Below are 16,159 nucleotides of genomic sequence, written 5' to 3'. Positions count from 1 at the left end.
CTCTTATCACACTGATGATGTCCGAGCTGTAGGTGGTGGCCACGTTCAACAGGAAATAAGTCGATTGTGAGTAGAATATTTGTGACTTGGCTGGAGTTTTCTATTGCTTTTCCGTTTTAAAATATTGTGTAATGAAATCGGTTGATTCTTTTTGAATAACCCTGTACTATAGATATTCTGCTACTTAAATAGTTTTTTTTTGGTCTTTGTTTAAACACGGTCTGCAGTTTGGACCCGTTTAGTTGAAAAATCAGATTTTTTTTTTCCACTAATGGCTTCATAGTTGCACAGAGGAATGCAGATTGTATGTTTTTGCAGACTCTGGTTAGAGCAAACTGTTTATAGTTGGCATTTTTGAAAGTGAGACCTGTTTGATAAAGTGATTTTGATGAAATGCCGTTATTTAAAGCTTAGATTTGGTTAGGTTTTGCACCAGAATGGCACGTCATATGTGATTAGTTCAAGGACTATCAGATTGTTTCTGTCTTTACAGTTTAAGAGAACCTGCTAGCGGGTTTCAGGGTTTCGGAGCTTTGATTATGTCTTTAGTGATTATTGATTGATTACTGGCTTTAACGTTTTTCTTGACAAAGTTTGACAGCTTAAGGAGAAAATTTGGCCTCAAAAATTCCCATCCAATAAAATCTTCACCTCTTTAACTCAAACTAAAGATTAGAAGTTTCTCATTAGAAGTCACAGTTGTGTTGAACTGTGTGGTTCTCACATTCCTGGTTCTTTGATTTGATGGTCAGCACTAGATGGAGGAGGCTGGTGGCTCCATCAAAACATAAGGACTGGTTAAAAAAGACAGTAACCAACAGAATATCTTTAAATGTCTTTATTTGTTTTGGTTCCATTGATAAATCCTCAGATTGTTGTCTGTTTTGCTTTATATGTGCAATGAAGCATGCCACAAAAACTACAAAAATCTCAAAAATCTTCTTGGGTGGGAGCAGATCTGTCTGTCCGGGACACCCAAACACTCAATTCATGGAAGATGGCGACTTTTCATTTAGTCCGAACTTTGCGATTTCTTCCCTCGTCGACGTTTTCCTCGTCCCTCTTGTGTCTGTTCTTTCGTCACCCTGCCTCCCGCCGACTCTAGAGGTACACAGGATGTTTACTTTCTTTCTGCCTCAAGGAAAGTCTCAGTCCTCCTGACCTAGTTTCACTGTGGAGTGTGGAGGAGCGAGGGAAGAATGAATGTAGAACTAACAAGTGGAGGTGGAGGAAAAACAGACCCCCAGTGTATGAGATCCAGGGGAAGATGAGGTCAGAGCGAATGAAACAGCTCTTTTTGGCAAGCTTTCAGTCCACTGAAAATAGAATTTACAAAACGTCAATCATTTTTCATTGCCGTGCATCACAAAGTTATTCAAAGCATTCATGTAATTTAGTCAGGCTGTTTATGTTGGAAGCAATTTGAACTTTTTAATATGCAAATGTCTGGCTGTTTGGAGTTTTCAGGGCAATTTTCCAACAAATACTGCGTCTCAGCGGAGTCTTTCAGATGAATCTGGTGCAGCAAATTAAAAGCACTTGCACACAGAAACACTGCACTACAGATTCCAACACTCGTACACTGGTACTCCCTTTCTTTCCTCCTCCTTTTCCCCCTCTCTCCTTCCTTTTCTCTCTCGTCGCCTGTTTTGAAATGCTGATGTGGCCGGGCAGCATGCTTCACATCTCCTTTGAACAAGTTCTCCATTTACTGACACCCTCTTGTGCCGTGCAATTACAACATGTTAAATTTCACGCCTGCGTTGGGAGACATGAATACAATGAGGATTTTGTTAGTGGATAAAATAAAAAAATAATAGTCTGAGCTCTGTTAACTCAGACAATAATAATCTGGTATCAGCTGAAGAAATTCATATCCAGATTCTGAGAGATAATACAGTTGGGAGGGAAATATCTAAATCACACTGAGCTCTGCGCTCTCCTGTTCTTTATTTTCTTGTAATCGGATTCGTGTGGTCCCAGTTTTCATCCGTCTCTGTAAATGGGCAGAGAGGAATTCGTGCATTTCTTTTTTAACGTCACGCTCCACTCTTCAGACTGCCCTCTGGCACCCACACACTAGCAGTGCTTTAAATAGAACTACAGTGCTGCCTCTGGATCTTTGTATCGTTTCACTCACATCACCACCAACCGTCCTTCAACCTCGACGACAAATAATCCTGGAGATGAATGTTTGCACCACAGGCTGCGAGCTGAGGAATTTGTCTAGGAGTCCCTGTCGTTTTACGGAATTGATAAACTGTTAATTCCATTTATAAATGTATTTCTAATTTAAATGAAGGATTTGGAAGCAGAGCAGTCTACCCCACTTTCTGTAGTTTTGGAGAAAAAATGGGTTCAAGGTTTTGTGCTTTCAAGAATGGTCTGACTATATTTGGGTTGTGGGTTGGATCACTCAGCCACTGGATAATTAAATGTAATTAAAATATTACAATTATATAAAACTCAGTTCGGATTTTTTGTGGGTTAGACCACTCTTCTTCTAACCCTCTCAAATGTACACTGGCCAGGCAATTTGTCGAACCTTTGAGACTATCATTATTGCACTACACTTCTGTTTGCTACAGCAGAGAGTATAGTTCCCACTGCCACAGGTACAGATAAACAAGTAAAAATGTGCTGTAAATAAAAATGAACAATAATAATACAAAAAGCAAAATGTGCTATATAAGGGATGTACAAATGTTTAAATGTTTTATTATGCAAATAGTGTCCAGGAGTCCAAGAGTATAAAACATTTGTTTCCTTCTTTTGTGATTTGCATTTTTTAGATACAGAGAGGCATTAAATTCCTTTATAGGTCAATAGTCCAGGTCATAAGGAAAAATAATGTTCACCATTTCATAAAAACAAGCAACTCTGACAATTAAACAGTTTGGTGCATGAATATTTTTCTGAAGTGGAGCCATCTCAGCCACGTCTTACGGTGGTCATGGTCAGTTGATGTCTACCCGTATATTTTAATGATCATAAACTATTTGAGTCAGTGGTTATCAGTAAATTTACAAGTATCTGAAAACAAAGGCTAGACTTGATCACATCATGTCTGTGGCTAGAATGTTGAAGTTTTAAAAGTTGATTCCTTCTGTTTATTTGTCCTGGTTTAGCAGAGAATAAAATGGCCACCACGTTTGCCACAAGGTGTTTTTGTGACAAAAGGTACAAATTCTAAAGTTGTGAGGAAAATGTGAACATATGACCTGCGGCATTAGGCAGTTCTACTTCTTTTGAAGCTAAATAAACCATTTAACATATCAAATTAATTGAAAAATGCTGATGATGAAATACACAGTTTCTACAGGACACCACTGATTGCAGTGTGCAGAATCATAACAATATACCAATGGACAAGTTTGTATGTTATTTTAACTGGACTGCTGTGGTAAATCTCATTTCTATAAATAATTTTCTGCTTGTGCTTTCTGTTCCTTCAGCTACTGGGACATGGCGTATGACAGTGATGTCATGGACAACAGAGTTGGGCTGAATTTGCTCTACGCCCAGGTAAGAGATTTCATTACTTCAGCCGACCAGACAGTGTCGTTTATTACCCCGTCAAGGGAGTTATGTAACGGGCGGTGTGCGTTTGTCCGTCTGTTTGTCTGTCTGTTGGCAACATTACTCAAAAATGGAAAGGCACATTTGGATGACGTTTTCAGGGAAGGTCAGAAATGACACAAGGACCACCTGATTAGATTTTGACAGTGATGTGGTTTATAGTCTGGATCCACGCATTTGTTAAAGATTTCGGTATCATTGTGAGATAGGGTTAGCATCACTGTAACCATGGCAACAAATGAATACTACGTCAGCTGCCCTTTTCAAACATATCGGGACTTAGCCATTGGAAATTATACAAGGAACAATTGATTAAATTGTGGAAGTGTTTCCAATTCCCATCAATTCCCACCACTCGCTACATATTTAGGTCATGTGATATCCGTACATAACATACACATGCATAACACACACCTGTGCTCAGCACATGGTTATTGTTTATTAAAATTTCATCTGTTGGAAATGATACGACTACTGAGCAGCCTTGGAGGAGTACTGTGCTCACTGAGTGCTTTTCTTGTTTCCATTTGCAAAAGTGGTCTCAAACACCTTTTAAATTAAATTCCCCTTGAGATGTGCACCCAATCAGAAAATCCAAATTGGAGCCGATTGTGTCGGTGTGCGTCTCGCATCTGTTGTGTTTTACTGAGCTCGCACGGTGCCAGCAACACATCAAGAAAACTGAATCAAGCAAGTGCTCCATGCTTTGGCTGCCAAATTCTTTGGTCCATCCCCCGGGTCCCTCCATTATCTGATAGTGTTGTCAGCTTGTTTTGACTTTGCAACACCTTGAATCTCTTTGTGTACCTCTTTGATCCTATTAATAGTGAATTCCCTTCGCTGCGACAGTCGCGATCTGTTTTATTAAGCACTTTTCAGGCTGCGAGTTTGATTAAAATCTGGAGCTGCCGAGTGCTGCCTCAGTGTTGCAGAACAGTGTTTGCAAAAGCATCCGCATTAATGCATATTTCTGTAATTAATGTGCTGACCTGCACTGTTTACATGAAATCCCAAGAGGGAGATTTCTCCTACCAAAGTAGATGCAATAACCTGCTTTTATTCTGTCTGGCTGTGTAGAAGGATGAACTTCACCTCCTGTTTTTGCTTCACCAGACAGTGTCTGACATCGAGCGGGGCTGGATACTCGTCAACAAAGACCAGCACAGGCAGCTGAAATCCCTGCAGGAGAAAGGCTCCAAGAAAGAAGTGAGCAAAAGCTTCTCTTCTAGACGGTTCTGCCAGTACAATGAATCCAGCTGATACTCAGAAATGTCTTTGTCCAAGGATAAATCTGTAGAGTACAGGGAATATTGCCTCCGGTGCATTCTGTTATTCAATTAGCCCAGTTTTTCCCATGATATGAATTTTTAATCACATCAGTCCAGGAGAGAATTCAAAATTATTTTCTTCTGGGGTTACATGAAAACAGTTTTTTCTTCATTTCTTTTTTTCCCGCTCTTTCCCCCAGTTCATTCATCTAGGTCAGACGCTCAAATATTACGGCTACATCAAGTTCGACCCTTGTATCACCGACTTCCCCGAGAAGGGCTGCCAGGTCATCGTCAGCGCCGGCAACAACGAGCTCAACTTCCACGTCAAGCTGCCCAACGAGCAGATGAAAGAGGGAAGCTTCAAGGTCACGCGCATGAGGTGTTGGCGAGTCACTTCTTCTGTAAGTGAAACAGTGTGCAAGAGGAGAGTGAGGATGAGTAAATTCACCTTCAAACTTGCCTTGATTTTCAAATAATACTAATATTAGGAGACTGTGAGCTGCCAACGAGGCCTCCTGTGCTTCTAAAGTGGCCTCAGATCACTGCAGCACCAGAAACAAAACGTCTCTAGTCTTGCCAAGCAGTAGTTTTTACACCAACCGCTTGCTCAAAGTGCTGACCTCCACACCATTTATCTTCATCTGTCCAATTACCCAAACACACCGCCCACACAAGGACGGCGCTGTATTGATCCACCAGGTTAACACATACAGCAGCATCTTTTATTTGAACTCATAATTGTCTCTTGGCAAGGAGGGACTGTGATGGCATCTGTTAAGGGGAAACACCCAAACTGCCAGACCATTTGGACGCTGGTGTTATTTCTGGCTCTGTGCTTCAGCAGAAAGGATATTTCATAAAGAGCTCACCTTTAATTTGTGCAGGTTTGCTTCAGTATAGTAAAATTCTGTGTTGGAAAAGGCAACAGAGATCAAACAGATGCACATCTTGGACCCACAGATGCTTTTTGTCTTCTCTGATAACCATCTCCAGGCCTTCAGATGTAGCTTGTGAGTCTCTCTGCTTTTAGTTTAGTCTTCAGCCAGTGGAATGTAGCTAAAATGGATTGACATCAGACTTGGCCAGATGAGGATGTTTGCTAAGGCTGATGCTAAACTGAATCTGAGCACACAGAATGCTCCCGTATACCTCCACGCTGCCTTTAGTTCATCTACCAGCTAGTTATAGGAGGTGGTGATATTATACACCTACTCCATTGCTAGTTGATACTTTTTTTTCCCGTTCTGGGTAATGATGATTCACTATGAGCATCATATGAGGACTATGTCACCACTTTTTCTATGCTCCTAGTCTTTTCACACTCCAAACCTCATGTGTGACATGAAGACGTCCCAGCTAGAGATTTGTGGTCTGGTATGAACTGAGTTGAGCAATCTGTAGGTCAGCCAAACAAGGACTTAGTGATATCAGAAGATATGAGATTGCTATTGCTCCTCTTTACATCAGACCAGACACTCTGCAGGCCTTTCCAGAAAGGGCCAGGGTTACTATTCAGTTCAGTTTTATCTGAATATATTGAATTTCCCTTCGAGGATCAATAAAGTCATTCTATTTCTATAGCGTCAATTCACAACATAAGTCAGCTACACATATGGCGCTTTTCCACTAGCACCTACTCGGCTCGACTTGGTGAGGTTTTCCATTAGGGCGTAGTACCCGGTAACAGGTACTATTTTAGTATCTACAAGCCCGGGGTTCCAAGCGAGCTGAGTCGAGCCGATAATGTGACGTCTACAGATTGCAGGCCACTGATTGGACAGGGAGTGACGACACACAAGAGCAACTCCTTCATGAAAACAAAACCTGCCATTTAAAAAAACAAAAAAACCCCCAAACAAACTGGCAACAGCGCACATTTATCTTCATGTAACTTGAAAGCCACAGACTGAGCAGCAGGTATACCATCACCTCGATGCCCTCCATTGTTGTGTTGCATTTGTGTCGCACACAAATGGCATTAAGGGACTTCCGTGCCACCGTGCTATGATGACTCCACCCACAATGAGGTGGTACTCAGTTGTAATTTAGGTTGTAAAAACAACCTAAACCTAGTCGAGTACGGTCGAGCCGAGTAGGTGCTAGTGGAAAAGTGCCTATAAGGTGAAGCTCTTACTGTATTAAATTATAGAAAGCAACCCACTGATTCCTATTGAGCAAGCAGTAGAAGTTAACAAAAAATACTCCCATTGAACAGAAAACACCTCAGCTGCATCATGCAATATTTGTGCCACTTTACTGAGGATGTTTTGAGTCTGCAGTGACTGCTGAGAGGATGGATGAAACCAAAATGGAGCTGGATAGTCTGGTGTAGTAGAGAGGAAGATGTCAAAAATGCCTCTCCATCAACTCTCTGAAAGTGTTGTTCAGCAAGAGACTAAAAATGGCAAAATCCTTGACTGAATGTCAGAAATTCTTTCCCTCTTGTAACCATCCACTTGTCTAATCTTTATATTTATTATAATTTCATTGTAAGAAGTCCACATTCTTTGGCAGCTGCTACAAAAGAATTTTCCTTCGGGGTCTTTTGTTGTGATTTATTAACTCCTGCTACATCCTTGAGCAGTGAAATCATCAATAAATTCCAGCGTGCCAGTTCCCCTGGTGGAACCACAGCAATGTTTAACCAATGAGGTGGTGCTGTGGGTCATGACCGACTCTTATTTTTCAGCACTCTTGCCTCTTCCTATTATTTTGATAGATTTTTTGTTTGTTTCATTAGTCTGGAGAACTTTGGACAGATCGATAGTTAGAATTTTCAGCTTCTGGTACATGGATTTTGTCCATTTATCTCCAAAAGAATTCCTCTGTATTTCTGCAAGTGGAATAATAAATGTCTGAACCGAGTGTTAAATTGACTTTACTGATTTAAATGCAATTAAGCCATTTTTTTGTTGGCCAAAACCCAGAAAAAATCCATCTCAGCACTTCAAATGGCTCCAGAAAAAAGTCTGAATCAGTTCAAAGTATTTTGCAGCACACACTAGCTCTGCCTCGATGCTTTTATTCCCGCTTCCAATTGTGTTGAAAAGAGACGGCGGCTTCTGTGAAAACCTGAACAATCTGCTTTGCTGAGAGAAACATTACATGAAGCTCTAACCACATAATTCCATCTGACATTTAAAAGATGAGCGTTTAGAGACACGAGACCTCGTTTAAACGGAGATGGGCACAGCGGTTCACGTTTGTGTTGCATTAATGTTGGAGCAGCGCAATTATTTCGTGTATCACAGGAGCTTTTGTGAGTCTCCCAAAGTTAATTTGCACAGGACACATGGCAACACACGGAAAATTAAAATGCATCTTAGCTCGTCTTGATTACAGACTGAGGCCCCATGCTGCCCAGCTGGGTGATTAATTCCTCTCCGCTCACTCTCTGAGGTCAAAGTCATTTTAATGAGCCCTTTCCTGTCCAACAAAATATTGAAAACATCTCATTTGGTGCCGCGCTGCAAACCCCCTCGTAGCTGGAGCTCAAATTGCACACGGAAGGACCCGTATAAACAGTTAGCATGTGTGTCAGACCTTTGTTTTGGCCTGTATTTCTGTTTTACCTTTATATATATCGTTATCTTTGTGTGTGTGTGTGCAGTTAGCATTGGAGGTGCAGCTAACTTCCAGGGAGCTCCATGTGTGTCTCTGAGCTTAACACGTTTTGAATGCATTTGAAATTCTCTATTTTGTATGTATTTTCTTTCTCTGCGCCCGTGTTAATCTTTCAGTGAGTGTCTCCTTGGGATTTGGCCGCCTGTCATGTGTGATGCAGCAGCTGGAGAATGGAGGCTTAAGGCGCAGAGATGTAGGATAGGAAATGTGTTTGAGCTGCTTACACGGACCTCCGGTCATACAGAAGAATAGTGAGCTTATCCTCCCCTTAAGAAGTTGGACGTGGCTTTGGAAATCTGTTTCTTTGTTATTCACACACAAGAAGATAGAAGGTCGAAGGAAGGAAAAGGCCCACAAGAGAATAAACATAAATCATAAGCGGTTGGTGATAACGGCTCAGACAGCTGCAGCATATTGTTCATTTAGAAGATGGTGATGAAGATAACAATGACGATGACGCCTGCCAAACACCAAATTATAAGACTCGCTTTGTTTTTGTTTCATGTTGCAGCAAGTCCCAATAGCCAACGGTACAACCAACCCCTGCAGCTCGGCCAAATGCGAGGTCAAACTGGAGCTGGCCTTTGAGTATCTGATGAGCAAAGACCGTCTGCAGTGGGTCACCATCACCAGTCAACAGGTAGGAGGTCATTTACATGCTCGGCAAGCATCACATTCAGGGAAAAACGTGTATTTGTGTATGTACATGTGTTAAAAAGGCTAAGCCAATGCTTTAAGCCACTGAGAGGATCCATCCGGGAAACAGAGAAACTTAATTGACACACTACTGTAACAGATGATTGAAAATCCACCTCCATTTAACTTGTGCTGCACACAGTGTCTTTATTTTTTTGCCCTTAAATCTCCAAAGTACATCAATTTATACATCCACAAGTTGCCGTTCAGCAGTCAAAAACTGATTTGTGCCCTTCTGGTTGGAAAACCCTCCCTAGACTCAAAGATTTCTACCTTTATACAGGTAAAAATGACAATTTACCCATAAAGGAATGAAACCCACTGGCACCAAAATAATTACCTGCATTTGCTAATCTGCTTCTATAACATGATTTTGACATTTTGAAATTTTTTGGATAAAAGAGGAAAGCTCTTTGTGCGTGTTGACAAAATCTGGCCCATTCAAAATGCGTTGTCTGACATGAAAACGGAGGTTTTGGAGCGTTACACTTCCATTGTTGTCCTTCACACTGTAACCAGATGAGGTGTGTTCAAAAAGTTCAGAGAATGTGCCTATAAGAATTAAAAACCATACTTCATTTAAATGTGGCTGCTGTCCCCATTAAAGTAAAGTTTCTATGTGCAGCTCCCAGTGTTCATGCAAAATCTGTAATGTTCCCTGGAAGTCCAGTTATGTACAAACACCAATCAGCCACAACATTAAAACCACTGACAGGTGAAGTGAACAACAGTGATCATATTGGTGCTATGTGGTGTTCTGCTGGAAAACCTTGGACTTTGGCATCGGTGTTGATGAGAGTTAGACACCAAAATAAACATTGTCCCAGAGCAAGCACAGTCCTTCATCGAAATGGAAATCCTGAATGCACCCCACCACATCGCAAAAAAACATTAATCAGTGACATCTTAAGGAACATTACAATCACCAAGATGTTGATTTGACCTCCAAACTTCCTAGACCCCATTCTGATCAAACACAGGATGCAGTGGAACAAGTTTGATTCCCAGAAGCTCCACTGCACAACCCAGAGCACCCAAAGGATCCACTGGCAGCGTCCTTGTGCCAGACCCCATAGCACACCCTGAGAGGTCCTCTGGTCCAAACCCAATGGTTCAGGGCATTTTGGACCACATAAAAGGGATCAATAGAATATTAAGCAGGTGGTCATAATGTTGTGCCTGATGGGTAGATCTCCTTATCGGTGCCAAAGCTCTGACCCGTTTACCTGCATATCATTGTGGCCAAGAAGAAGTCGTCACAGGGAGCAAAGTTTAGTGCGAGGGGCAGTTTGAAAGTGATGCTTGTGATGTCAGGGCTGAAAAAAAAAATAGTGTTTAATCGCCACACTATGAACATTGGAGCACTCACTTTGCATCACGCCACAGTTCAGGTCGTTTGCACTGACTGATCTCAGGTACCTCTGGATGTTACTGCACAAGTCTTTGGGACTCATTCCTGCTGTGCAACCACCATACATTGTGAAGAAAACAGCAGCATGCTCCTGGAATGTCCTGATCTGATGCATCTTTTGCATTAATTGGGGGGGAAACTGTGGTTCTTCTGCTGTGAAAACTGATAGCCGCAGACCTCCCCTTAGAGGTCAAATCATCCTGGCTGCTGCTCGCCACAGAGTGTGATGTTTTCTTCTTTGCTCCAGTTAACGACCCTTGGAGAAATCGCAAATGGACACTGACCTGCTCACAGAAACATCCACAGGTTTCCACGACTTTGACTCATGGCAGCTACTGCTGCTTACAATAAACAGTCCCAGAACATTTTGATCGTGCCTCATATGCACTTTAGGACTGACCAAGAAAGATTCCAAGTGTCCTTATTGTCCTTTAATTGACCATTTCATTTTAGGCTATCATGATGAGTATCTGCCTTCAGTCTATGGTGGACGAATTAATGGTGAAGAAGTCTGGTGGCAGCATAAAAAAGGTTTGTACTCAGAAAAGGTGTTTAATACTCAGATTTGTAAAGGTTAACTAAGCTTTTCCACCTTAACCGTGACTTTTTGCATTGCAGCTGCAGACATTACAGCTTATTTTTTGTCACGTTTTCACTTATTTCGCCGCCTTCTGTCACATTTCAGCTGCTGAGGAAACGACACAACGGCTCCATCCACCGGCCCGACAGTCAGCAAGCTGTGAAATCTCCCCCTCTACTGGTGAGACACAAGAAAACACGCCAAGTCTGTGTACAGATCTCAGCTCTGGGGGTTAAATTACTCTGTTTTTGTTTGGCTGCAGGACTCCCCAGACCCAAACCGTGAACAAATTGTCAAACTCTCAGTGAGTAAATCTTTTTTTTTCTTCTTCTTCAACAATAATCTAATCTTCGGTGTCGTAATAATCCTCCTGTCGATTCCGTTTAGACCAAGCTGAGCTCGGTGTCTCTCAGAGGGATCAGCGCCTCCAACTCTGCAAACGACATCAGCGGCAACGACTTCCATGGCAACTACGCTTTCGAAGGGATCGGGGACGACGACCTGTAACCCTTCGCCCACATTCATCCCCGTTTCATTCCAACTGTTGACAACCGGGACGACAAAGATTCGGAGCCGAGCCGAGCGGTCTGCACAGGCGTCCACTTCTGCAAGATTGTAGCTTCTTCCTGGAGAAATCGCTGCCTTAAGCTCTCGTTTAACCTTCGACCGTCGCCGTTTTCTTTTAGACTCTGAAGGCTCGTCTCGATTTTTAGTTCCAATCGCCACATTCAGACTTTGTCCTCCCCTCATTGTGTTTATCAAAGTCGTGGAAACTACATGAAGAAAACCCGAAAGATCTCTCCGGATTCTCTCCTCAGTGGCTTGCATGTTCTTTCCCAAGCAGAGAGCCAAATAGTTTAGTCAGACCTGGCACTAGTGACGACATAACGGAACTGGAGACAGTTCTCGACGTGAGCCGGCGAAATTCCAGCGAATGTGTTGAAATTTATCACAAAACTGTAGACGGTACAGAGCAACTGCTTACGTATGATCGACGTTCGGCTTGGCTAGATACCAAAACGCAATGTTTTAATAACGTCCTCCGTGTGCTGCGCTGTTTGTTCGCTAAGTTAGCAAATGTCCTCGCGGTGTTTTTCAGCTTCGAGCCACTCACATTGCCTTCAGGAGTAGTCCGATGCCTTAACCTTTCCTTAGTTCTCGACATGGGTTGCATCGCCACTCGACACAACGCGGGTTCGAACTAAACATTTGCATCTTCCGGCGTTAACTAGAATCTTGCAGAACTTGATTGATGGTCGATTTGGCTGAGCCGCTTGCACTCGCTGAACCCATCATTTTGCACAGTATTACAGGTGGAGGTGAATGTTTGGGGGGCGGCTCTGTAAATCCATCTCTGATTTATTTTTAACCAATTTTTTAAGGTTTCTCATAAATGCCAAATTATAGTTTACTAAAGCATTTTGCACAAAATAAACAAAAAATTATGACAATGTCACTTTTTATATTATGTACATTCAATTAAGTATTCTGAACATTTACTAATATCTTTTATCAGCATAGCTTGTAATCGAATAGATCAAATGTAATCTAAGCCGTACGGAACAAAGTCGAAATGGATCAACATTTATCATGTTTACATAATGTTTTAGGGGACTTTTTTTTAGTTAAAATGGAAAGTGTTTACAAATTGTTTTTTGCATCTGATTTTCTTCGTCTTGTTTTTGGGGAGCACTACTCTTGCGGGGCTTCAGCTCGGTGTAATTCGTACGTACGTTGTGCCAATCATCTCAGAGGATTTAGTCGAACACGGTGCTTTGGTGAAATGTGATCACAATTGCTGGAGTGAGTTTAGTTTGTAGACGGCAGGCAACAAAATGAACATATCCCACTGTTTTATAGCACATGGCATTCCAGTTTTCTTGCTCTTATTTCAAAAAACAAAAAGCTGCATCTCAGCACATTATGAAGCCTCTAAATGTAAATCAGTGCCAACCTAGCAACAGCTTTACTCTCGCTGGTAGCAAACAAAATGTTCTCTATCTTGTTCTTTCACTGCTGTGATTCTTTTAGAGTAGGGAGGAGGATGTGGACACCACCAGCCTTTTTTATTTTATTTTCTCTTGTTCCTGTCAAAACCAAGTACACAAAGCTACAAGGTCCTGGATGTTAAGTGTGTAGGTGCCAAATTCCACTTTTAAAGTAATTGTCAAATTTCATGAGCGTTGTACTGACTCTGTTAGTTCCACTAACGTCCTCGTTGATTTTAGTGGTTCAGATCAGTGACAGCTGTCTGCTCTGTTTGTCATGATGCTAAAATAAACTCTGAAATTCAGTCATCTTGTGGTTGTCGGTTAATGATCGTCTTCAGTTGTTGCCGAGAAGAACTCTCATGTTTATTTGCAGCAGCTTTGATTCTCTGCCCTGTAATGAGCAAAGAGTGCTGCAGTCGGTGAAAAGTAGAGTTTCAACATTAGTGGACTTTTTTATTCAAGACATTTTGCCAGAGTAGAATAAGAAAAGCACAACTAACTTTAATGATGAGGGGTTCTGTTAAGAGTACTGGTATTGTGCTGATATCTTCATACCCAACTTTTGAAGAATTAATACTTCTGTGTTATTACACTCATCAGCCACTTTATTAGGTGCCTGTTCAATAACTTGTTAACACAAATGGCTAATCAGCCAATCATGTGGTCATTTATGTATGTAGACGTGGTCAAGACAACTTGCTGAATTTCAAAGCGAGCATCAGAATGGGGAAGAAAGGGGATCTAAGTGACTTTGAACATGGCATGGTTGTTGGTCTGAGTATTTCACAAACTGCTGATCTACTGGGATTTTCACACACAACCATCTCTAGGGTTTACAGAGAATGGTCCAAAAAAGAGAAAATATCCAGTGATTACAACCAAGGAATGCAGAATACCATCTCTGAACACACAACACCTCCAGCCTTGAAGATGGACTACAGCAGCAGGAGACCACACCGAGTGTCACTGCTGTCAGCTAAGAACAGGAAACTGAGGATATAGTTGGCACATTGGAAAAATATTGCCTGGTCTGATGAGTCTCCATTTCAGCTGCAACATTCAGATGGTCAGAATTTAACGTAAACAACGTGAAAGCATGGATCCATCCTGTCTTGTATCAACAGTTCAGGCTGCTGGTAGTGTAATGGTGTGGGGGATATTTTCTCGGCACACTTTGGGCCCCTTAGTACCAACTGATCATGGTTTAAACTCCACAGACTACCTGAGTGTTGTTCCTAACCATGTCCATCCCTTTATGACCACAGTGGACCATCTTCTGATGGATACTTCCAGCAGGATAATGCTCCATGTCACAAAGCTCACATCATCTCAAACTGGTTTCTTGAACATGAGAATAAGTTCACTGCACACATTAGACCACCCAATGTTTTTCCAATTTTCTATTGTCTATTAAATCCCCTTTCTTCCCCATTCTGATGCTCGGTTTGAACTTCAGCAAGTTTTCTTGACCACATCTACATGAATAAAAGCTTTAAGTTACTTCCAAGTGATTGACTGATTAGCTATTTGTGTTAAGCAGTTGAACAGGTGTACCTAATGAAGTGGCCGCTGAGTGTATATATTTCATTACTGCCCCTTTGTGGACAAACTTTGAAATTGCACCAGCTATATTTCTCCAGCAGCTTCTGGTTACTAATAAATTAAGATATTAAATATACTTTGATACCAGTATACTCATGTAGACAGTTTATCCAGCTGTGTAACTTTGTACTGCAGTATAATTTCTACTACAGTGTAATTTCTGTGACTTTAGAAGCAGAAAAACAAAAGTCATTATGAGCATCTTTTGTGTTATTTTGTTGCTAGAATCTGCCGCCTGCTGTGGCCAAAAACGAGATGTGAGAGCAGTGACGTTTGTGTGGCTGACCGACAACATGAGGAACTTGAAGTTGCTCCGTGCCGTGATATTTAAAAATGCAAAATGCTGACATCATGTGAAAAGCACACAAGAACAAGCAGTACAGTTGTGTTTAAACACTGTATCCATGGAGTTAATTTGGCAAAAAAGGACAAAACACACAGGAAAGTTACAAAAGGAGATGGCACCTTTCCCCCCCAGTGTTTTTGCAAATATCACAATAATTTAGCTATAATTAATTATTTTTGCCCTAATTATCTGGCATTGTAACAACCCAACTCTGTTTATTTTAGTGTGGAGTCATGACTGATGTGCAGTACGTGTTGGGGTAACAGGCCAGATTAACCACCCCGCCAGAGTATACTGCTCATAAAAAATGGCGCTACTTTGGCTCTGAACCAGGCGTAAACTAACCGTGACGTCACCCGTTGGTTTCAACGGCGAGAAAATGAAGCCCGGATTTTGCTACTTCCTGGTCGCCGTTTTGGATTTTTTTGGAGCCAGTGACGTAAAAAGCGTCATCAAACAGACTGGACGGAGAGCAACTAGGGGCAGGATTGGCTGAAGACTCTCTTATCCCGCCCACGTTTTACCACAGAGACTTCTGTTGCTGTCCATCAAGTATAGCCACGCCCCCTGGCTCCGCCAACTTTAACGATTTATTTAAAATTCAGTATAGACCCTTTAATGACCCACGTCACGAATGACGCCACAGCTTTAGCTGGAGGCAAAAGAGGAAGCCCGCGGCCGTGACCCAAAGGCGAAAGACTGAGGGACTAGGCTCTATCAACTTTTCTAAAATGTCGTCCTGCTGTGTTTTTGGATGCCAGAATAGGAGGAATGACATTGGCGAACGCAAATTAAAGTTTTATAGGATTCCACCGAACACTCGTGCTCAGAGGGAACAAAGACAGTTGTGGTTAAATGCACTGAGGCGAAAAGACTGGACAGAGACGATCAGCTGCAGTTAATTCCAGCCATTTTCAGTACAAAACATCGCTAATATTCTATTTGTAAATAAAAAAAATATTCAATTCAGTTCAGCTTTATTCCAGACACTGGGTCCAAATACACACACCATAAGAACAAGGACACAACAAGACACAGAAAAAAATACAATCAAAAACA

The 16,159-nt window shown here is 41.7% G+C and overlaps 1 protein-coding gene across 2 annotated transcripts in view; it reads left to right on the top strand.

Moving 5' to 3' along the window:
- snx17 (sorting nexin 17) overlaps positions 1-13,454 on the top strand; it is a 36,083-nt gene extending 22,629 nt beyond the window's left edge. For both annotated transcript variants that reach the window (XM_051960529.1, XM_022211792.2), the window contains exons 8-15: positions 3,456-3,525; positions 4,693-4,785; positions 5,048-5,251; positions 8,986-9,114; positions 11,035-11,112; positions 11,267-11,341; positions 11,424-11,465; positions 11,549-13,454. In XM_051960529.1, the coding sequence (XP_051816489.1) occupies positions 3,456-3,525; positions 4,693-4,785; positions 5,048-5,251; positions 8,986-9,114; positions 11,035-11,112; positions 11,267-11,341; positions 11,424-11,465; positions 11,549-11,668 (811 nt within the window). In that variant the 3' untranslated portion in view covers positions 11,669-13,454. The remainder of the gene's footprint in view (positions 1-3,455; positions 3,526-4,692; positions 4,786-5,047; positions 5,252-8,985; positions 9,115-11,034; positions 11,113-11,266; positions 11,342-11,423; positions 11,466-11,548) is intronic.
- Positions 13,455-16,159: the final 2,705 nt, after the last annotated feature.

Source organism: Acanthochromis polyacanthus, chromosome 16 (genome assembly GCF_021347895.1).
Source record: "Acanthochromis polyacanthus isolate Apoly-LR-REF ecotype Palm Island chromosome 16, KAUST_Apoly_ChrSc, whole genome shotgun sequence".
Taxonomy (NCBI): Eukaryota; Metazoa; Chordata; class Actinopteri; family Pomacentridae; genus Acanthochromis; species Acanthochromis polyacanthus.
This window is presented reverse-complemented; position numbering and strand designations above follow the sequence as displayed.